We start from the raw sequence: 23,795 nt of genomic DNA on the forward strand, positions 1-23,795 counted from the left end.
TAAAACCCTGATGCACAATCAAGAAGCTTGATACCTTAAAATACCTCCTTAATGACCTGATAATGACTGATTTTTATTCCAAAAGTCTTATCCATGGTGTGTAGGTGTAACTAACAAGTATTTGATTCACCATTCTTGTCTAACATCAAGATGACCTATGACCTGTGACCTATCTGTTGCAAGACAACTAGAAACTAGTATTTTTACCCCAGCATAACATCAGTAATTTAGTATTCTCTACCAATTTTAAAATCTTTTAATGAATCAGTTGGTTTCTTTAACATTTGGTAGGATAAGTATGGTAGTTTTTTTGTGTTTTTTTTTTTAACTTACATCTAATATTCTTTAATTACATGTGTATATATATTATGGAACTGTTTCAAGGGCAGGTTCTCATACTGTCAGAATTTGGTAATAGACAAGATTTATGGTCATGATGGCCATACTTTTATCATACCCCAACTGAACGAATGGCAGTTGTATCGGTCTGTCCATCCATCACATTCTTGCTGTCTGTCCGAAATGTGACTCAAAATAGATTTGAGTAAATTAAAATTTGGTACATTGCTTTGTATGGATAGGGACTTTTAGTAGCTTTCCAATAACAACCTCCTGAATGAGTGAGTATTCCTTGCTTGACAACACATAGAGCTTCATGTAAAAACTTCAATGTCTGTCAGTACCCGTAGATGTGTAATGATATATCCTTGTCTCTCTGCCCACACAATGTACCATTAGTCCAAAAAAGATTAGAGAGATTTAAACAACTTTTTGGTACAATTTTTTGTCAGCAGGGAAATATACTCATTTCAGAATTATGGTTTTTTTTTAACTCTAAAAAAAGGCTTATCATGGGCTTAATTTCAGCTGTTCATTTTAGCTTGATGTTGTGAACTGCCTGCTTGTAATAATTATTTCATATTTCATTAATCATCTATTTAAAAGTGCAAATTAAAAGTAAATGAATTGATCAAGCTTTCCTTAAAATTGAACAAAAATTGGCTGTTCTGTATCATGCTTGATGTTAAATAGCTGTTATTTGCAAAGTCATATAAAGTTACATTGTAGTTTTTTTGTTACATTTTCCTGAAATCTGCATTCAGTATCAAAAACATCTGTATCTTGAAAGAGTTCTTAAGTAGTAGTCTTTTTAAGAATCATGCAAAATGTGAAAAATGTGGTACACCCCAAAAAAGACTACATATTTGTATTTTTGTAATTAAGTTGTTTCATGGGTCTATACTATGAAATTATTCATTCAAATCTGCCTGCTCTTTGGAGATAATCAACATTGAAAATCCAATAGATTCTATTGTATTTCAGTGTCATTTACAGAGTTATCTCCGGTAATTTTGAAATCTACAATGCATTCTATATACTTTTTATCTCCTAAGAACACAGGTTATATGAAAAATTGAATGTTTATTTCTGTTTACTATGGCAATTCAAATAAAATATCAAAAATAAAAATATGTAGGCTTTTAACCCATGAATCACATTTTGCATGATTCTTAGCTGGAGTGCTAATTAAGATGGAAATGCCTGCTTAAAGAAACATCTTAGTAACAAATACACTACATCACTTTGAACAAATAGTCAGAACTGTTTTACTCACTTGAGTTTTTTTATGGAGAAATCTGTGAAAATTAAAATCATAAAAATTAATATTCTAACAGTAGACAGAGATAGATAGAACTTGCTTTTCTATAAAACAAATAATATTTTGTTTGATGTATAGTATTGCTCAATCATTCTTTCCATCTTTTTAAGCAGCTAACTTTCATATTACTAACTTGTCTTTTATCAAACATCAGGCTCCTGCCGGAATGTCAGCTTCACACCTATATACTTACTCCTCATCTAGTCCACAGCTAGCTACTGCTACAACTGCAGAATCCATTAACCAGGTAAATACATATGTTGGTATACCTACACCTCACCTTTTTCTCGTCATGCATGCAGATATTCAGGTCAAGTTCAGATTTTGTACTAGTCGGTTGTTTTTTTTTTCTGCTGAGTTGTGGTCTTTGAACATAGAAAATTCATGCAATAACACAGTTTATTGCACCTTTTTTGTCATTCATGCTGATATATATTTGATGTTTAGGACATAACCTTTCCAAGACAATTTACAGATCAAGTGTTTTTTTTTGGTCTGTTGTTTTTTTTGCTGAGATATTACCCTTTGACTTTAAAAATTCATGCAAAGACTTAGTTTTCCTCACTTCTTTGGTCATGCATGCAGCTATACATTTGATATAATTCGTATATTGCTTTAAAATGACAAATACAGATAAAGTTGGAATTTCGTTCTGTTCCTTTGAGTTTTTGATGAGATATGGTCCTTGGTCTTTGAAATTTAAATGCTGACTCAATTTTTCACCCTTTTTTTTGTAAACCAATTATGCATGAAATTTGGATATGGTTTTATTTGACAGATTTTTTAGTTGGAACGGGACTTTGTATTGCCATGCAATATTCTCAGAATGCTTGTTCTTCTGGTAGGGGGACATTGTATTGCCATGCACTATTCTCAGAATGTTTGTTCTTCTGGTAGGGGGACTTTGTATTGCCATGCAATACTCTCAGAATGTTTGTTCTTCTGGTAGGGGACATTGTATTGCCATGCAATATTCTCAGAATGCTTGTTACTACTGATGTACACATTAATGGAAAGCTTCTTGCTATTAGCTAGATACATCAAGATCAGTATAATATTATATCATTTGGTGATAGTCTCAACTTACAAGCTTCTGTTAAGCTATCAGTAATGTGAGCACTGTCAGAAATGTGACAATATGTTGGTACTGACAGTAATATGACAATCTGTAAGTATTGTCAGTAATGTGACAATATGTTGGCACTGTCAGTAATGTAACAATGTATGAATACTGTCAGTAATGTGATAATCTATGAGTACTGTCAGTAATGTGACAATCTGTGAGTACTGTCTGTAATGTGACAGTATGTTGGTACTGTCAGTAATATGACAATCTGTGAATACTTGAGAGATTTTTCAAGAATTGGTGATCTGTTAGTTACTGTGAAAGCACTTATTATTCTTGGGCTCCAATTTTTGTGGTTTGTTAAAATGGATTCTTAATATTATAGATTCATTACACTATTGTACTTTTCAGCTGAAATTTAACAAATCCTTCGGATTTTTATTTTGTTCTGGTTTTACAGAAATGTAAAAGCAAATTTTAAACGTACTCCATAAACAATAGTATTTTCACAGTCTATATGTATAAATATTTGACAATAATTTGTCATCTGTTTTTATGAATGGGTGAAAGTTAGTTTTGTGGTGATCTTTCTTACAGGGAGTAACATAATTAACTTCATGGAATAGAGTTGTTCTTCCCCTTTGGCCTGATGAAATGTCATAGGTATAATTAAATTTCTATCATTTCTGGTGTTATAATCTAAATTTGTGGAATATTTAAATCTCCTTGTCAATTGTCCACATAACTACCATATGAATTTCATGGGGTGATTGTCATTTTATTAATGGAAGAATATCTCTATTTCCTGAACATCATTATTGTATGGGCTGTAATTTCTGTCATTGTTTTCTAGATGATTAATGAATATATTGTTATATCTTGTGCAGCAGTACAGTCGAGATGATTCAGCTGTGAATGAAGAGTCGATGACCATAAAATGTGAATCTAGTCCCCCGACACCACGATCATTACGTCTTGATCGTGTGGCCACTGCGATAGCTCAAGCTTCTAATCCAACCAATGATGATTCTACGCTTTCCTCTATACCTAAGTAAGTATTACACCGGAAGATGCATGGAAGTCATAAACAGCATGTACAGTAAAACTGTTTAAACTGAACCCTGAATAAACTGGTGACCTGTCCAAACCAGATTCGGTATGAAGTCTTAATCATATCAATTTTAATACATTTTGAACCTGTATAATCTGAACACTTTCCAAAACCAAACAATTCCTTCAGTCCCCGTAAAGAGTTTCAGTTTAGACAGGTTTCTCTGAACATGCAAACAATGAATGAAATTAACAGTGGACTGACGTCTATTTTAATGAAAAATACGGAGATGGACATTTGAATTGGTTGAAATGATTTTTTTGTATATAAATGTGCATGTTTTACTCTCTGATCTATAAAGTTAATATGGATCTTAAAGAGGCTAATTTATTATATATTAGAGGCATGTCTTCTACTACCATATAGTGGGTAATTATGGCAGGGTGCTTATTTTGTTGGATTTTAGCCGTCTGTCAAAAAATGCCAAAATAAACTCTGCAAAACATTTACTCAGGGTTTAAAACTTTGTGCACCACTAATTATAAGCACCCTCAAAAATAAAAAATGTCAAATTTTTTTGTATATGTCGCCAAAGTTTACAACCACTAAAAATAACCCCCAATACAGTATTCATTTTCATGATAGTAATAGACATGCAACTTGTATTTTTTTTTTAGCCGATCTGTGATAGACACAATGCAAGCGACAGCTAGTCCATTTAGTTCTACCAGTAGCAGTCAGGATTCTCTGTCTAAAAATCAACAGAAGAAGAAGGGAATTAAAAGTTCTCTGGGCAGTTTCTTCAAAAAAAAGGGCAAAACAAAGGAGGGCATTAATAGAGAAATGACCCCTGTTGGTACGTACTGGCAATTACTATAAACATATTAGTTTTCATGGTTGCTTATTTTCGCGGATTCTGTTGAGTGAACATTTTCGATGGGTACATATTTTCATGATTTAAAGAAAATTATTAGCATTATGTTATGTTTTATATAAAATCAAAATTATGAGTACTATTTTTCATGATTTTCTGTCCCCCTCGAAATTTAGCAAAAATGAGTACTTTTACAGTAGTTAGGGAAATGTCATCTGTGGGTATGTGATGATAATTAAAATGACTTCTGTTGGTATGTACAGGGAAATAGTAGGGGAAATGTCATCTGTGGGTATGTAATTATAATGAAAGTGACTTCTGTTGGTATGTTGTATTTAAGGAAAGGACTTTGTTTTTGCATGTTTATGTGGTAACTAGGAAAAGACTCACTGGTTTGAGATAATTATGGAAATGACTCTATAGACATGATGTTTTTTCTGCTTTTTAGCCTTATTCTGCTATTTCAAATCAGGATTTTACCGTTACAATTCTTTTTTTTTTTACAATGTATTTCATTCTGACTTAGCCAATTTCCGCATTGTTACTTGACCTCATAAAATCATACCTTACTCCAGATGGTCTTTAGTAACTAGTGAAGTAACTCCTCTTGGTATAAACATGTATATGTGATATTTTGGAAAAGAACTGCAGCAGTATTGTGTTTTTTGGGAATTCTAATATGATGTGCTTCAAAGCTTGTTAGACCACAGCCATGGTAAAAATTGATAATCACATGACCAACATTTTGTGCTGTATCTATACAAAAATATGATCACATGACCAACATTTTGTGCTGTATCTATACAAAAATATGATCACATGACGAACATTTTGTGCTGTATCTATACAAAAATATGAAGGAACTAGACCTATAAGAATCAAAATAGACTCCAAAATATATCACGGAGACTCCATCTTATTGTTTTATCATGGGCTGACCATTTATATTGTTAATTAACCCCTCGCTATCGCTCTGGGTCAATCAACGTGTCATAAATGGCCAGCCTGTGGTAAAACAATGATAAAATGGAGTGTCAGTGATTTATTTCTTAAATGAGTATTGAGAATGATCTGCTTCAGTTCTGTATATTCATGTGTTGAAAGAACTATTTATGTTTGTTATTATACAATGAAGTAACAATATTGAAGGTATAAAAAATGTTATGTAAATTGTTTAATTCTTCAAACAAAAATTAATTTTTGGATTTATTTTCCAGGTGGAGGTTTTGGTGAGATGGGTGATGTGGGTGCTGGAGATGCACTAACGTTAGGACTCGGCCAATCAGAATATGACAGGAGGAAGAAAAAGAAGTAATGAGTTCAAAATTATTGATTTGTTAGACTTTTGCTCCTTCAGTTTAGATATTGTTTTGCTTATATTGCCGTTATGAATTAAATTAATATTGCCATATTGCCGTTATGAATTAAATTAATATTGCCATATTGCCATTATGAATTAAAGGATATGAAATTATTCTCTTCATTTTGAATTTTTTTACTTCAAAAAAAAAAAAAAAATACAAGAATGTTTTTGCTTGTTAATTGATTAGAGGTACTATCTGCTTAAGAAACTGGACTAAGTTTAAGTTTTCTATTTTTAGACATGAGTTATTAGAGGAAGCAATGAAGGCTGGAACTCCATTTGCTTTATGGAATGGTCCTACTGTTGTAGCCTGGTTAGAGGTAGGTTATTATATGCCCATTTTTATAGGTCCTATGGTATACCTTTGTCTGTCTGTCTGTCTGTCTGTCTGTCTGTCATACAAACTTCAAGGGATTTCTGAAATCTTATAGTAAAATCGCTGTCTCTATTGGAGGCCTAATATTATGAAAGTACTTTGATTTGTTGACACCAAGTTTCAGGTTTTAGGGAAGAAACACAAGTGCATGGATTTTTGAATTCATTGATTTGAGGTCTTTCAGTTTACACATTTAAGGGAATCTCCTTTTTGTTCTGAAACATATTTCGCGGTTTGGCCTACCCACGAAAACAATGAAAATTGATACACCACGAATGATATCACTTTCACAGTAACTACATCTTGATTTGCTATACATCACTACCCTAGTTTATATGTACTACAATACCAGTGCCTGCCTGGTACACTTGTGTCCATTTCAGCTGTGGGTCGATATGTCTGCCTGGTACACATGACCATTTAAGCTGTAGGTTGATATGTCTGTCTGGTACAAATGTTACCATTTCAGCTGTGGTTTGATATGTCTGCCTGGTACACATGTTACCATTTCAGCTGTGGGTTGATATGTCTGCCTGGTACACATTTCCATTTCAGCTGTAGGTTGATATGTCTTTCTGGTACAAATGTTACCATTTCAGCTGTGGGTTGATATGTCTGCCTGGTTCACATTTCCATTTCAGCTGTAGGTTCATATGTCTGCTTGGTACACATGTGTTACCCTTTGAGCTGTAGGTTGATATTTCTGCCTTGTATTTACTTGTATTTTATTGTGCTAATTCACCCATGTTTTTCATTACAGCTATGGGTTGGTATGCCTGCCTGGTATGTAGCTGCATGTAGGGCAAATGTCAAATCTGGTGCAATAATGTCTGCTTTGTCAGACCAGGAGATACAGCGAGAGATCGGTATCAGCAATCCATTACATCGCCTCAAGTTACGGCTCGCCATTCAGGAAATGGTCAGTCTAACCAGTCCATCAGCACCTAAAACATCCAGAACAGTAAGTTATAGTTTTGTTAATGTGTATTTAGGTACAATTTAGCCTGCCTAAATCAGACCCTTTTTAAAGTCTCTTTTTTTTCAGATAAAGTTGATTTTTGAACCTATAGTAAATTAAACCAATTTTTAAGGTCCAAAAAGGGTTCACTGTATTACAAGTAAGGCAATTTGGGCTTTAAGATTTCCATCTTTACACCCATTGTCGACTAATTTTGGATATATATTGTCATTTATCCGTCTTTTGGTATTCAGATAATAATTAAGGGCTTTCCAACCAATTCAAATTTTACCACTCTGTGGTGGACCATTAAACACATGTCAAGGGGGGTAGATGTGTTTATTTCTTATTCAGTTCAGGAGTTATGACCCTTTATTTGTTGTTGAAAATTTGGAAATCAGGAGTTTCTTTGATCAATAGATTGCTTGTCTAAAGTGTATATGTAAGATTTTAGAAGATGTGCATGTATGTATTTTTTTTCTTTCTATGAAGTAGTATGTGTGTTTAGTATTTAGGGATACATCCTTTTAAGAATCATGGTTGGTGAGTTTTTCTACTCCAAACTTTTGGTGATATAAACCGTAATCAGGGTGATATAAATGGTGATTTTTTTCCTATTTCAGACTTTAGCCTTTGGTGATATGAACCATGAGTGGATTGGTAATGAATGGTTACCCAGTATAGGTCTACCTCAGTATAGAAGTCATTTCATGGAATGTCTAGTTGATGCCAGAATGCTGGATCATTTAACTAAAAAAGATTTACGGGGTCAACTTAAAATGGTTGATAGTTTTCATAGGTAAAGTCATTATTCTAAATGTGTTCAAAACTGGGTAAAAGGAGCCAATATTTTCTGGACAGGTGAAGGTTGGTAAATGTAATAATCTGTTCAATTCAAAGTAATGTTGAAGTTCCTATTTTCAGAAAAGTATGTTACATGTCATGCAATCCTTGAATTTTTTATCTGTGCATCAATGACAGTTTGGGATGATAAAAACTTTAGAACGGATCAGTGAAAACTTCGAATAGTTGTTAAGTTGCACTCCACCTAAGAATCATGCAAAATATGATATATGGTTGGAAAGTCTACATATTTTTATTTTTGATAATTTGTTTAAATTGTTATAGTAAACAGAAATAGACATGTGGTTTTTCATGTAATCTGTGCTCTTAGGAGATAAAAATTATATAGAATGTACTGTAGAATTCATAATTAAGGGAGATAACTCCATAAATAACACTAAAATACAATAGAAACTGTTGGATTTTCAACATGAATTATGAAGAGCAGACAGATTGGTATGAATAATTATACATTTCATCATATAGACCTTTAAAGCAATTTAATAACAAAAATAAAAATATGTAGCCTTTTTTTAGGTGTATCACAATTTGCAGATTTTGCATGATTCTTACAAAGACTGCTACTTAAGTATTACTTAAAATACAGGTGAAGTTCAATTTTAAGCAAAATCCAAAATGTACTTTTTGAGTGGGTAATTTTGTACATTTTGCCACCCCCCTTTTTGCATGGTTACATTTGGGGGGGGGGGTTATCACTTAATGAACCATTAATGCCATATTTTTTGTTTGGCTTAAACTTAAACTCAGAAATCTACATTAGAACTGATATTTGAAGTAGTCATCTACAGACACATTTCTTTGTGACTTATTAGTTCTGTTAAGATGAATCATTGTATTGTTAAAGGAAAAATGTGTGCCAGCCTTACAGAAAAAAAAAAGACGGCTCTGTGGCCACTTGGTCTAAACTTGCAAAACAATTCATTCCTATGGAAAAAATTTCATCTGTTGTACCATAAGTAAAAATCAATTGATTTGTATTAATGAAAAGTCAGTTTTGCTGGGAAAAGAATGAGTTGTGATATGAACAGTCCATATGCAGATACTGATAGGATGTTGCCACAGATGGAAGGAAAGTTGACAATTCTGAATGAAAAGTCATCATGTTTGTTGTAAGGTTTGGTCAATAGTTTTCCCTTACCATGGATTTCTAAGTGTAGGTCAAGATATAAGTCTGACTTCACAGTGTCTGTAGTATTGTTTATCTCAAGTTCTTATGGGTAGGTGCACTATCTGCTATTAACATTCCATACTTCACAAATTACTGCTAATGAAATGTTTATAGGCCACATAAATACATGTATTTCTGATGTAAACTTCTTTGATTTTGCTGATTTCACTGTGAATTAATTTTAAAACGATTTCTTTTCAATTTACAGAACTAGTTTACAATATGGTATAAATTGTTTAAAAAGATTAAATTATGATAAGAAGGAATTGGAACGACGGAGAGATGAAAGTTCTAGTGATACTAAAGGTAATTAATAATTTGTACATAGGCTAATATTTTTGATGTGAATTATGACAATTCATGTGCTTTTCACATGATTTCACTTATCATCATTTAAATGTGAATTTTTCACATGGAATTTACTTATCAAACTCACGTGAAGGCTCAATTTACATGAATTTCATGTAAACTTTTTTATCCGCTCGATTCACATGAATTTCATGTAAACTTTGTCTAAAATTGTATCTGCTCAGTTCAGGTTAAAATCACATGGAATTAATTTTGCCTGTGAAGATTAAGACATAATTCCTGGATGTCACAGTTGTGTTTTTTCATTATATCACAGGCTGGACCATTATGGTCTAAATTCTTGTTGAGGAAGGGCAAGGGGATGAATCAAGTAATATGAAGATGCAATCTGTCATCAAATGGGAATTTGTACATGCCCTTACTGTTAATGTTTTTTGGGAATATTTTGCCAGATAATTTTTGTGACATCAGACTAGAATAAAGAAAGAATGCAAGGCATGTTTAAGAGTTACAGACATTTAGCTTTATTTTCAGCCTTAAAATATAAAGAATGCTAGAAAGGAGAATGTGTAGCAATGAAAAAAAAATATCTGACAAGCTTTCAAACATTATGTCACAAAATGGATTGTTATAAAGAAATTTTATAAAAGAATTAATAAAATATTTTTTTATAAAATCTCTTTTAAAACAGTTCAATTCAGGGCATCATTTTTGAAAGATATTTTACAAAAACAATTTTTTCTAATGTTTATGTGAATATTTAACATATTTAATTGTTGAATGCATCATGCACATTGGAGAAAATGCTAAATACATTCTAAATCCATTTTCTGGACTTTTAGAGGAGTTATTGCCTTTTGCATCTCTTCTGAAAGTGTAATTTTAGGCACATTGGAGAAAATGCAAAATACTTGCCAAATTGATTTCAGGACTTTTAGAGGTATTATTACCTATTTATCATGTTCAATTCTATTGAAAATTGTATTAGAGAACTCATTGTACATGTGTGAAAATATCATATGTAATATTTTTACCTTCGGTTTACGGAGGTAGACTTAGGGTAAAAGGCATAACTCATGAAATCAGTGATATGTTTGTATCATCTTCAATTTTACCATAGCCTATCAAGATTTTGTTTGAAGCAGAATGAAATGAATCCAAGTTAATTAGATGCTTACATAAGATTGACGTACACTGCTGAATACAAACATTCCAATGATTTTTAAGAGTTGTTTCCCTTACCCTAGGTCTACATCCTTAAAATTTGTTTTTAAAAAAAGAAAAAAAAGAACTTTTTACCTTGTTTTTAATCTTTTTCAGATGTTTTAGTATGGACAAATGAACGTGTTATAAGATTTGTACAGTCAATAGGGCTTAAAGAATATGCAAATAATTTAATAGAATCAGGAGTTCATGGTTCACTTGTTGCATTAGATGAAAGTTTTGATCATAATAGTATGGCATTAGCTTTACAGATTCCTAACCAAAATCCACAGGTAAATCATATCTCTTGTTCATCTATGAATTTATGCTGTAGGATTTTTATTCCTATCAATTTCTTTATTGGCTTGAGTCATTGTTACAAGGCTTGCTGCTTTTTGCCATGTTATTGGTCCAATGCTTGTTGTATTTTGCCAGAGGCATTGGTATAGGGCTTGCCGTTTTGGTCATGTTATTGGTCCAATGCTTGTTGTATTTTGCAAGAGGCATTGGTACAGGGCTTGCTGTTTTGTCCATGTTATTGGTCCAATGCTCTTTGTTTTTTGCCAGAGGCATTGGTACAGGACTTGCTGTTTTGTCCATGTTATTGGTCCAATGCTCTTTGTATTTTGCAAGAGGCATTGGTACAGGGCTTGCTGTTTTGTCCATGTTATTGGTCCAATGCTCTTTGTATTTTGCCAGAGGCATTGGTATAGGGCTTGCTGGTTTGGCCATGTTATTGATCCAATGGTTGTTGTATTTCTCCGGAGGCATTGGTACAGGGCTTGCCGTTTTGGTCATGTTATTGGTCCAGTGCTTGTATTTTGCCAGAGGCATTGGTACAGGGCTTGCTATTTTGTCCATGTTATTGGTCCAATGCTTGTTGTATTTTGCCAGAGGCATTGGTACAGGGCTTGCTGTTTTGTCCATGTTATTGGTCCAATGCTCTTTGTATTTTGCCAGAGGCATTGGTACAGGGCTTGCTGTTTTGTCCATGTTATTGGTCCAATGCTCTTTGTATTTTGCCAGAGGCATTGGTACAGGGCTTGCTGTTTTGTCCATGTTATTGGTCCAATGCTCTTTGTATTTTGCCAGAGGCATTGGTACAGGGCTTGCTGGTTTGGCCATGTTATTGATCCAATGGTTGTTGTATTTCTCGGGAGGCATTGGTACAGGGCTTGCCGTTTTGGTCATGTTATTGGTCCAATGGTTGTTGTATTTCTCCGGAGGCATTGGTACAGGGCTTGCCGTTTTGGTCATGTTATTGGTCCAGTGCTTGTTGTATTTTGCCAGAGGCATTGGTACAGGGCTTGCTGTTTTGTCCATGTTATTGGTCCAATGCTCTTTGTATTTTGCCAGAGGCATTGGTACAGGGCTTGCTGGTTTGGCCATGTTATTGGTCCAATGCTTGTTGTATTTTGCCAGAGGCATTGGTACAGGGCTTGCTGGTTTGGCCATGTTATTGATCCAATGGTTGTTGTATTTCTCCGGAGGCATTGGTACAGGGCTTGCCATTTTGGTCATGTTATTGGTCCAATGGTTGTTGTATTTCTCCGGAGGCATTGGTACAGGGCTTGCCGTTTTGGTCATGTTATTGGTCCAGTGCTTGTTGTATTTTGCAAGAGGCATTGGTACAGGGCTTGCTGTTTTGTCCATGTTATTGGTCCAATGCTCTTTGTATTTTGCCAGAGGCATTGGTACAGGGCTTGCTGGTTTGGCCGTGTTATTGGTCCAATGCTTGTTGTATTTTGCCAGAGGCATTGGTACAGGGCTTGCTGGTTTGGCCATGTTATTGGTCCAATGCTTATTGTATTTTGCCAGAGGCATTGGTACAGGGCTTACTGTTTTGGCCATGTTATTGGTTTGAGGCTTTTTGTATTGAAGTTTTGTGAAATTATTGAACCCCAAAAAAATGTAAAAATAACAGCCTTTGAACATTTTCAAAGCTCACAGTAATTGCAAATTAGAAATGTGTAAAAAGTTGTCATGGAAGAAAAAAAGAACAACTTGTACAATACAGAAGTAGTCCTGTTATGCTGAATTTTATTATTTTAAGAAATAACTCTTTATATATAATTACAAGATCTTGTGTTTGGGTATAGCTGGTAATTTTTGTATGTGCTTATTCTGCAAAATATTGACATTGGGCTTCAGTACTCAGTGCACACATTAGCATCCACAAAGATTATAAATGCCAAATGTTTTAGTATCCATGAACTTTTTTGCCTCTAAATCTCAAAATTTTGAACCATTCAGTATGAAGCTACAAGGTTATTGACTGCAATATTCCCTTTAAAATCTTTTATAAAAATGAGATCACTTCTTTGTATAGTAGCTATCACTGATGTCCAGTTTGGTCTTGTTCATTAATGATTCACCAAACTGGTAATTTATATTGTTTGATCTAGCGAAAAACATTGAAAAACACTTTTCTTTGATTAAATACCATTATACTGACTTTATCTTTCAGGCTCGTCAAGTTTTAGAAAGGGAATTCAATAATCTTTTACAAGTAGGAACTGATAGAAGACTAGAAGAGGTTAGTAAAGGGACATTACTCTTATTTGTAATGAATGTTGTAGTGTTTGTGGGAGGGGCTACATAAAATAATTGGCCAATGACTGGTGAATGTTGTATAAAGGGAGGGAATTACTATGATGATTGATGTTGTCATGTGATTTTGATGGAGGGTGAATGTTGTCTTATGTACATGTTATCAAGCTTACAGTTTAAGAATGACAAGACTTAATGAATTAAGGTATTACCAATTTTTTTTATAGTTTTAATGATTTAAAAAAATATTCAATACATGATGCAGATGTAAATTATTTCATTCTGGTTGGTGTGCTGCTTTTTATTTTTTCACTTATCTGACTTTTTTTCTGAAAAGGACTACACATTTTCAAGTAGCAATGGTGTTTCACAGAATTTTCAGAATATTAAATTTTCCAACTTTATGCTAATGCAGGGTACTAAGTTTTGTTTCTTCGTTCTGTCTAACAGTGTTTGATTTACAAATTCTTGTGGTTGTTCACGTATAAAATTTTGACAAGCCTGTACATGTGATAACCTTGAATAAAAGTGCAGTCACGGTAATCAAAGCGAAATGAGTTCACTCTCCTGAGAGAGTGAATACATCAAGCCAAGAAATAAATAGGTATCCCAATATTTGCATGTAAAATAAAGTAGTGATTAAAAGTTATATAAAAAATAGCTTTGTCCTGCATAAGTTAGATAGCAAAGTGAAAATGATCATAAATTAGTTAAAGTAGGATATCATAGTTTAGGATGCATATGATTGATTCTGTACACGTAGTTTATGTCTCGTCCTTTAATGTCACACAAAGTGATGACTGAATAGCACTGTGTATGGTAGGGTAGAACATCTATAAAGGTTGGGATTTTGAAATTATTGTAGAAGTATGGGAACCCTTTCCAATTAGATGGGCTTTTTAATTGATTAATTGTAATATCACTTCAGCCAATCAGATAGATTTTAATGTATATGTAATAACACATAAGACTGCTGAAATTTATATGCCAGTGTAATATTTTAATAGTCTACTGATTTTAAATTACATAAGTCTGGGGTAAAACATCAGTATACAAGTATATACCGTTATTTGGAAATTAACCATTGTGATTTTTTATGACTAGCTCTTGTTTAAGGTTGAAATATATTTACAAAATTTGTAGCATTGAAAGTGAATAACAGATATAGATATAAATTAGTTACCATGATATGTACTGACTTTTATGATTTATGTAATTCAAAACACTAAATTTTGAGTTATTAGGAAGTTAATTGATGTGTAATATTTTCATATGATTTTTTTTAACTAAATATTGATTAAAATCGATGCCTACAAAACCAGTAAATTACACAGCCTTTGATGTCATAGGCTTCAATGAAATTCACGCTGTTTTTATACACTCACAAATGTGTTAAACAACTTTAACAAATTTAAGTTGTCAAAAAAATTGCCAAAAAGAAATAGGTTCATAAATTCTTACATGTTTTATTCTCTGAGATTTTAAGTTATTTATGTGTGATACTAAGTAGTAGAATAGTAGTATAGTTTATGTTTTCCTGTGTGTGACTCTGAGTTTGCTTGTTTTCAGAAAAAATCTAACAAAGGTGAGAATGTCAGAAATTTATCTGCTTATACTTACATGTTTCTGTGGTCTGAAACTTTATTACCAGAGGATCATGTGAAATATTTGTTAAAAAAATTGGATTTAAAATTTTTTTTTATAAAATACAATTAATTGGTCTTTTCCAATTGACTAAATGAAAATTTGTTAAATTTGAAAAATCTGAAATTTCCCATTTTATAAAAAGCTTTATTGCCTTTTACAGTGAAGTTATCTTTAGAATTCAAGTATACAAAGTTTTTTCAGTCATTTCAATCTGAAGTTTAGTTGAATTTTTTCATTACATAAATAGGCAGCAGTAAGTTGCTGTTCAAGTTCACATAAGGAACCCGAAGAAAGTAGGTTTAGACTATAATCTTAAAGAACTTAGATTATCAGCCGAATGAGTGAGAAGGGGGGCAATTTATTTTTATCTTTTCATATGTCATCCATGTTTGATGACTAATTTTAAATTGAAGTTCTCACTGGTAATTGTTGTAGCAATGCAAATTATGGGAAGAAACACAAAAACGATGCATGATATCAAGCCAATTACTTATCTTAAGTTAAGTATAAATCCAGATTTTACGTAATTTCATAGGTTTGAAGATTTGACATTTATGGTTGATAATCTGGGATTTTAATACTTATGGTCTTATATTCAAGCTTTTTACGTGTGGATATTTTTAGCATTTTACATGGTCTTACCATTCAAGCAGACCCTAAATTTAAGCAGGCTATATTTATTGCATCACTGTGACCTTTTGTGTACACATTGTGTCATTCTCTCCTTACTAACATGCTTGCTAACCTTGTAATATGCTATTTATTTATAGAGAGGGAAATTCCATTTGGTTGTAGCTATTTTAAGGGTTCTGAAAAATGACCTATATCCCAGAATTTTTAAGCATGACTTATTTTTATCAATTGTGAAAGTGGAATTTAAATCAATATTGAAATTGACTAAAACTGTTCTTGTTTATTCTTTTCACAATTTTCATCACTATTTTAAGTTCTTTAACAAGTAATACATGTATCTAGGACAGCTTAATTATATATCCCCCCCAAAAAAAAATGGCTGACTAACAATTCCTAACTGGAATTTTACCAGCATGGTAAGCCAACTTTTGCTTCCTGAAAATTCTTCCTTTTTGAATGCTTCCTCCAGAAATGTCTTGACCTTGTTGGCATGACAACAGATTCTAGCATGCTTTGGCTTCCATAATTGTTTTTTCCATCCTGTAATTTGAAAATTGTTTTTTTTTTGTAGACACTGCCCTTTCTATTGTTTCCTGTAATTACATTGTATCTGTGGCTGTGATTTATTAGGAGCACATTTGCACTCTGTAATGCCATTAGAAAAAAATTAAGGATTGAAATCAGTTTGGTAATCTGTGGTGGAAGGAGACGAAAATGTTTTTGTTTTGAAAAGTAGAAAACAATTAAATTGTTGCTTATTTGTGCTTAAATTGGCCTATGGTGTTAACAAACTGTAAAGGAGAGAAATTAATATAATTGTGTGAAATAGTGTGCCTACATTGACTAATAACTACAGCTAGTATTGTACAAGCTAGAATATTTAGAAGTAGTGTTTTGGCTATTTAATCTAGGGTAGAAAATTTAGAAGACATGCTTTAAGTATAGATGTGATAAAAAATCAGTGACATTATGGTGAATCAAATTAAAGTGGTACCATTTTCAATGCAACTCCAGTTCAGTAACTAAGAGATCAAATTCGGCACAACACGATACTCTAAATTTGGCAGTGATCAAGTTGTCTCCCTTTGCAATAATGTCTTATTATTTATAAAGTGCATAATATTGGCATGATAAAATTTGTAGTGTAACCAAATGATCTAAGAGTTGTTCTTCAGTAAAAATGTACGACTCACTGATATTATGGTGGACAGAATCTACCTGGAAAGCTACTTTACCACCAATAAACTAAATCTGGGATTGTGTTTGAGAGTTGTACCACTCTAAATAAATTTGTCATACTGAAATATTTTGCCCATTTAAGATTTGTACTATGTATGATTCTTACAGTGAAACATGTCTAAACCAAACTCTGAATAAATCAGAACCTCTCTAAACCAAACTGAATAAATTAGAATTTGTCAAAACCAGACAGCTACTGCAGTCCCTTTTTGTCAGTCTCGGCAAATTTTGACAGTAAATAAATCACAAAACTTGAAAGTCTTAAAGGAGATCATTAAGTTCATGGTTTATGAATAAGTATAAACTGCCGCAAACCAGGTTATTTCGTATAACCTGTTCAAAAATTTGAAACATTCCTTATAGTATAATTTCTAGTTTGTGAAAGTCCAAATATTAAGGATTGATTCATTATCAAAAAGATATTTTGTTTTGGATTATTTGAATCACGGGGAGTGGACCTATCGCCCTTAGTATTGTCATAGGCAAGTTATACAATATAATCTGGGTTGCTTAAAGAGAAGCAACCAATCAGAAAGCTTGTTACAAATCAAAATAAAATATTACTTGTTGACCCTGCCACAGTAGGGGGAGACTCACAAAATAAATGAAACATTTAGAATCTCCCACACAAAATTTAACATTTGTGGGTGGTTTTTGGTTAAAATTACTATATTTTCTGTAAAAAGTACTATCAAATTGAAATTTTACACTTTCGCCTGAAAATTTGCTTTTACATTAAAATCTCCTACATGTATCAATGGGGAAGAACTGATCCAAAGATTAACGGGTATGGGAGTTTGGCTTAGTCAGGTTTCTTTGTATATAAACAAATTGTGATGTGTGGGTTTCCTCTAAAAAGTATTATTTCACACTCTGATTTGACTGGTGGTTGCTTTTGGGTGTTCTTTGGACTCTTTCTTTCTGTTTTGAGGGAGAGGTGGTAGTCATGAGGTACAACACTAGTTACCATGTAGGAGTACTTATACAGAATTAGACACCTCCATTTTCTGGAAAGGGGATATGTTATTAAAGTTATGTTACATGTATCTAAAAGTTTTCACCTTATACATAGATTTAGGGGTTACAAAGGACTGAAGCAGTCTGATGATCTTGCAATACTCTAAAAAAAAAGTTCAGATATTTTATTTATTCGATGGGAAAGTTATGCAAGAAATTTTGAAAATCAACTGTCATTTAAATAAAATCTACCTGCCAAACTGTATATGCTCTACAACTTTCCCTGGGCATAATTGAATTTGCAATGGCTAATGGCTACCAGTAATGCTAATCTAGGTCATGCACATTTCTCTGAAATGTTATATCTCATGCAACGTCCTTTGTGTAATAGCCTATTGATGATTTTGCTGTGCTAAATTATACTTTAAATAGAGCGTTATTTGCTGATGTGCCAAAAAAATTGCTAGTAAGAAATTAGTATTGAATTATTATATATTTGAAAGTGTGCTAGACTTAGTATTATTATTTAGTTTTAAAACGGCAATTTTTTGGTTATTTTTGTCAGGGTGATGGAGGGAAATTGAGACGAGCACCATCCTGGAGGAAAAAGTTCCGACAAAAGGATAAAAGCAAGGACAGTGGTGACGAAGCAGAACCCACGGAATCTCAATCGCCACAGCATCCACGTCGTGTAATGGAAAATTCTGCCGAGCGCAGGAACACAGAAAATGGAAGAACGTTTTCACAATAGGGACTATTTATACAAATTTGATATTCAAATTTCAGACCAACATATTTGATAGTGTCATCTTTTCATTTCAAAGTCTATGTTGTTCCAGTGAAATGTAGCTAGACTGAGGTTGTTGTGTCATCACTTCCTGTAACTAAGCATTCTGGGAATGTATCACTTCCTGTGTCTAAGCATTATGGGAATGCATCACTTCATGTTACTGAGCATCATGGGAATATGTCACTTCCTCTATGGATTTGCTTGTCTCGTTAAGTTTGTGCTTTACTCTTTAGTCGTTCGAGTTTCTAGCAATATTGTATTATGAAGAATTTTATTTTGAAATGGTCAACCTGTTTAATCTAACCCACAAATTCATTTTGTTGAAAAAAACTTCATATCTAAATTTTTGCATGATAATAGAATTCCTACCGATGAGGCCAAGCCAAAGTCATTAATCACCTAGAACATTTCATTGAAGTACTAATTACCTAGTTAAAGTTTATTAGGCCAAATTAAAAAGTATGTGTGGTTAAAGTCATCCGACTGACCCTAGACTTTTTTTTGCCAGAATGAAAAAAATAAATAAAATGAATTAAAAATCCAACTGACTGGACCCACTTTTTCAGATTTTTTTGTAACTTCTCTAATCAGGACTCATGAGCTACAATAGAAAACAACAATGGATGTGCACTTGCTTGCAGCTGTGGCCACAAGACAATTGAAAGCCATAAATTTCAGCATGTTGATGTGTATTGGGTGATTTTTTAGAAATAAGTTTTTGTAATTAATGTTTTTAGTGAAATTTATGCATTCATCTTGCAGGAATAAGCAACATTTCAAGCGGACCTCGTGAGTTTTGAAATAAAAAAATTAAATAAAAAATTCCTAACCAGCCAACCATACGATGACTTGAACCACACTTATTTTAGCAATCTGTATTCAATTTCACAAGAATTTGGAAATGTTGAATCGATCATTAGTTAATTACATCAATTATGACATCGTTATTTACAGTCAGCTGCAAGGTTTGACACTAATTTCATTTGTTTGGTGGTCAACAGGACTAATTCAGTAGTAAAACAGGTGGTCCGCAGATGGTTATGACAGTTCTGTTCTTAGATCCTATGAAAATAAGGCAAAATTTAGATAATCCATAGGACTGCCATGGAAATTTTTAAGGAGTCCTCTCCAAAATTAGGGTGGCACAGGGCTACTGGACTACTGTTAGTGTCGATCCCTGCAGCTATACTCTTAAGACTTTTGAAATTGATACATGCCCCTTCTCTTAATTGAAACAATATTCTTTAGCTCTAGGCAGATCATTAATTCAGTTTGTTTTGTTAAAACCAAGACCATATTATATAAATTAAAAGGTTGTTTTATTTTATGTACTGTGATAGAAATTGTACTCTGACATTTATTCATATAGTATCATGCTTCATATATTTTGCCTGCCAAAAAATCATTTCAATTTTAATTAAGGAAATGTTGTATCCAATCAAGAACTCGTCAGCCTTTCTCTTTACACATAAGAAAAACCTCGTCAGCAGTGGCAGAAGAATCTGTCTGGATTTTGACCAATCCAATTCTAAAGTTATAGTTAAACTGGTTGAATTTTTTTCAATTACTTTTTTTTTCATGGTTTTTAAATTCCTGCCAGAATTCATGAATGAGTTATTGTTCTTTTTAGTGTTATTTAACTCAATTTTTTAGCACCACCTGGTGTTTGATTCGCTTATGACTACAATTCTTGCAAATTTTTCAAAAAAAAAAAATCTCCTTTCTGCATTTGAGGTTATTTTTTAGTGTAGCTGAAATGGCCAAGTAGTTCTGAATGATATTGTGTCAGAACCATTGCTAAGGGAGATAATCTAAGTACATGACACTTGGTTAACAGTAAATAATAAATCTCGCCATGACTTTATGTGTCATTTTTCAAAACTCTGTTCAGTTGCCGTAGTCCATTTTATGTAGCCCTTACATTGAATTTTTTCTTCTGATAAATAATTTTATTCTTCTATTGAAAAAATTCAATGCTAAAATGCTTTAAATATAATCTAAAGGAAGATCTTCTACAGCAATCTTTCATCACTTCACAATTTTTGGTTAACTTTTTAATGTTATATGGATTGTCACATGGTTAATTGGCCTTGATGAATAGTGTTTGTTTTCAAAGAAAATAATTAGGAATATTGCATAATTTTCACTATAAAACATCTATGAAAAGTATAATTCTCTTGTGAAAAAGTCAATTTCTTAAAGTCATTTTGGAATCTGACCACAAAATTTACTAACATGTAATTATTTGACCCAGCAATTTGCAAAAATAATACCCTGTGATAATTTTGTCAGTTTATGGTATTTAGGAAAAAGTCAAAACTATTAGGTTAATAACAGTATGACAAAAAATGACTGAAAATATAACTGACATAATTAATTTGGTGAGAGGAAGTTTTCTATATGGTGTTATGTATGCAGCTGAAATTTGCATTTTATGTCTTAACAGTTATAAACTAAATTGCAAATGACACAGAAAATCATAATGTAACCTAGAAAAGTCTTTTATATGTATGTATATCTAATCAAAAAGAAGCTATCTATATTAAGTACTGGTGTCAAGTGCTAATTTTTGCAATGTTTTGCAGAATTCATGTAAGAGAAGTAGCATCTAGCAATAATCTAGTACAAGGTTTTTTGTTGCATTTAGTCATGTTTTAGGAGACCAATTACATCACTCATTGTGTAGAGCACATTTTGATATCAGTGTAATGAATAGTATGTAGTAAAACGTTTGTATGACTGCTTTTTTACCCACAATTCCATAGTAGACATCATAATCATCTGAGTGTTTGCATGAATATGAATGCTTTGTTGAAAATGATAGAGATGAACAAAGTGATTTCATTTCAGTTCATGTTTTTTAATAACTTAATCTCTTTGTCTAGCTAAAGCAAAATATATTTTATCTTACAATTTATTTAAAACTCTACTGGTACATAAATGGCATTAGGTGCAACCCTTAAGGGAATGAAATCAAAGTCACCACGGAAAGAATTGGTTTCAAATTAACCATATTAACCTAATCCAATTCACGCTTTTTCAGATATAGTTTAGGTAAAGTAAGTCGATGTTGAAACATGTTCTTTGGAAATGAATGCTCATGAGTCCCCTGATGGAGGATTTTTTTTTCTGACTGAAATCAAACCCATAGGTCAAAGGTTATATTTCCATGAGTAAAAGTTATAACCCAATTAGAAACGACCTTGGTTACTTACTTCACCCTTCAATTACTTAATACAAAGTTTGCACTTTGAGTAATGATTTTTTTTTTTATCCATTGCAAACTTAAAATGGTATTGTAAAACTTAACACAGATTACTTTTTTTAAAGTATTAAACTAAGTCAGAATAAGGACTTATGATAATTCAAAAAAAGAAAGATGCAACCAAAAGTTGGTCATCGAGTATCATAATGTTTTGGGACAAAAGAAATATAGCGTTTTTTTCATCAGGTAAAAGATAGTTTTTGAAACTGCATTTACAGAGAAATCCTCAATTGCTACATCGTTTTGGTGCTATTGTTTCATTTATCAAGCATTCATCCTTAGAGACCAGTGTCATTTGAATTTAATTTTTTATGAAACTACTTACAGTGATACTTATGGCTTAAGAAAACTTACGGCATTAAATGATGCTTTCATGTTCAGTTACAAAAAAATATATGTACTTTATATTGGAAATCATCAAGTGAATTGTTTTCACACCACCAATACTCTGAATTCTTGACAGCACTGTATAAAAATAAATAATTGTTCAACATCCATTGTCATTGTTTGATTTTTAGAATAGTTCAATTGTTAAGATTGAAGAACAAAACGTAAATAAAGCAGAGAGGCACAGAAAAATTATGTGATTTTTCCATTATTTATATCTGCATACACTACAACCTTGCTAAAACTTGCTTTTGACACTTTTCGTTGATCTAATGATTATGATTCTTCAAAGAGAATTACACTTGACAAGTTAACATCTTGGTAGAGATATTTTATTTTATATATGGCTGTTGTAGCTCCATGCAACAGTCTAACCTTTAAGTAATTTCAAATCCAATTCCCTAGCTGGCAGGTAAAAATTATGTCCTAAATGTCGGCATGAATTTTGAATTTAAAAATACTGACTAAATGTGTCCATCATGAACAGGTGGGAATGACAGGGATCACTGAGGATGTATTGTACTTCTTAAATGTGAAAACCGTAAACAGGTGGAACTAGCATGTTTTACTCCAGCTGTACTGTACTTTACTTTCAGATTATTCATATATTGGCATAAACATGTATTTAGTGTATAATGTGTGTGTAAATGGGTTTTCAGTTGATGATTATGATGTGTATTAATGTGTAGTTGTGAGGGCTGTGTATATGTGTGTGTGGTACATGCCTCATTTTTATCTCATATTTATTTCTTATCAGAATGTACATGTAATAAACTGTATAGCATGTCTGAACAAATATGCAAATACAGTGATACAAACAATTGTTTAGTTTGCATTGATGCCTTTTTGTGTTCAAATATGGTTAAAATTTTGAAGATTGAAGGCTGTTAAAACAATATCCAGTGGTATGCGGTATGAGGTTATGATGGTTTCTTCATTGAAGACAAAGGGTGGCCTTAGGCTGACATTTTCATCCCGGTGGGTTGCTGTCTCTTTGACATATACATCATACCTATTCTTGTTATATCCTGTACAGAAAACAAAAAAAACACTAATGTATGAAAAAATTTAGTTGTCTGGGTGGCCTTAATTGATATTATAATGGGGCAATCAGAATTGGTCATCCTGCAATGAAACTCCCTTCCTAAATAGTTAATTTGTGCTGTTTCTGCTCAAGAATTAGATGCCAGGCTGAGTTATATCAAAGACTTTAAAATCAGCAGTCTCTGCTTCTCAACAAAGCAAAATGAGACATAGAGCAAGGGATCCATTTCCCCCTCCATAAAAAAGATATTTTATATAGCCCATGGCCAGTCAAACAGCTTCATGTAAAAGTACAAGCTTTGCTTTCTGCCACTTGAAGAAGATAGCTCAATATTTTATATTGTTCCAAGATTACAAATGGTTGTAGCATATGTGCAAAAAAAAAGAAAGC

At 32.6% G+C, this 23,795-nt stretch overlaps 1 protein-coding gene across 12 annotated transcripts in view; it reads left to right on the top strand.

The window, feature by feature from the left end:
• LOC148610479 (liprin-alpha-1-like) overlaps positions 1-23,181 on the top strand; it is a 53,041-nt gene extending 29,860 nt beyond the window's left edge. For 5 of the 12 annotated variants that reach the window (XM_088595509.1, XM_088595506.1, XM_088595505.1 and 2 more), the window contains 11 exons: positions 1,815-1,907; positions 3,614-3,777; positions 4,455-4,633; positions 5,869-5,962; positions 6,253-6,334; positions 7,151-7,351; positions 7,972-8,147; positions 9,589-9,686; positions 11,010-11,185; positions 13,360-13,428; positions 18,484-23,181. In XM_088595509.1, the coding sequence (XP_088451635.1) occupies positions 1,815-1,907; positions 3,614-3,777; positions 4,455-4,633; positions 5,869-5,962; positions 6,253-6,334; positions 7,151-7,351; positions 7,972-8,147; positions 9,589-9,686; positions 11,010-11,185; positions 13,360-13,428; positions 18,484-18,669 (1,518 nt within the window). In that variant the 3' untranslated portion in view covers positions 18,670-23,181. Of the gene's footprint in view, positions 1-1,814; positions 1,908-3,613; positions 3,778-4,454; positions 4,634-5,868; positions 5,963-6,252; positions 6,335-7,150; positions 7,352-7,971; positions 8,148-9,588; positions 9,687-11,009; positions 11,186-13,359; positions 13,429-15,011; positions 15,028-15,336; positions 15,383-18,483 lie in introns of all 12 variants that reach the window. The other 7 variants (XM_088595508.1, XM_088595515.1, XM_088595516.1 and 4 more) reach the window with 4 other exon arrangements.
• The last annotated feature ends 614 nt before the right edge of the window (positions 23,182-23,795 follow it).

The sequence above is a fragment of the Perna viridis genome, chromosome 8, assembly GCF_037379345.1.
Source record: "Perna viridis isolate PV_CMFRI_1.1 ecotype Kerala chromosome 8, ASM3737934v1, whole genome shotgun sequence".
NCBI classification, from domain to species: domain Eukaryota; kingdom Metazoa; phylum Mollusca; class Bivalvia; order Mytilida; family Mytilidae; genus Perna; species Perna viridis.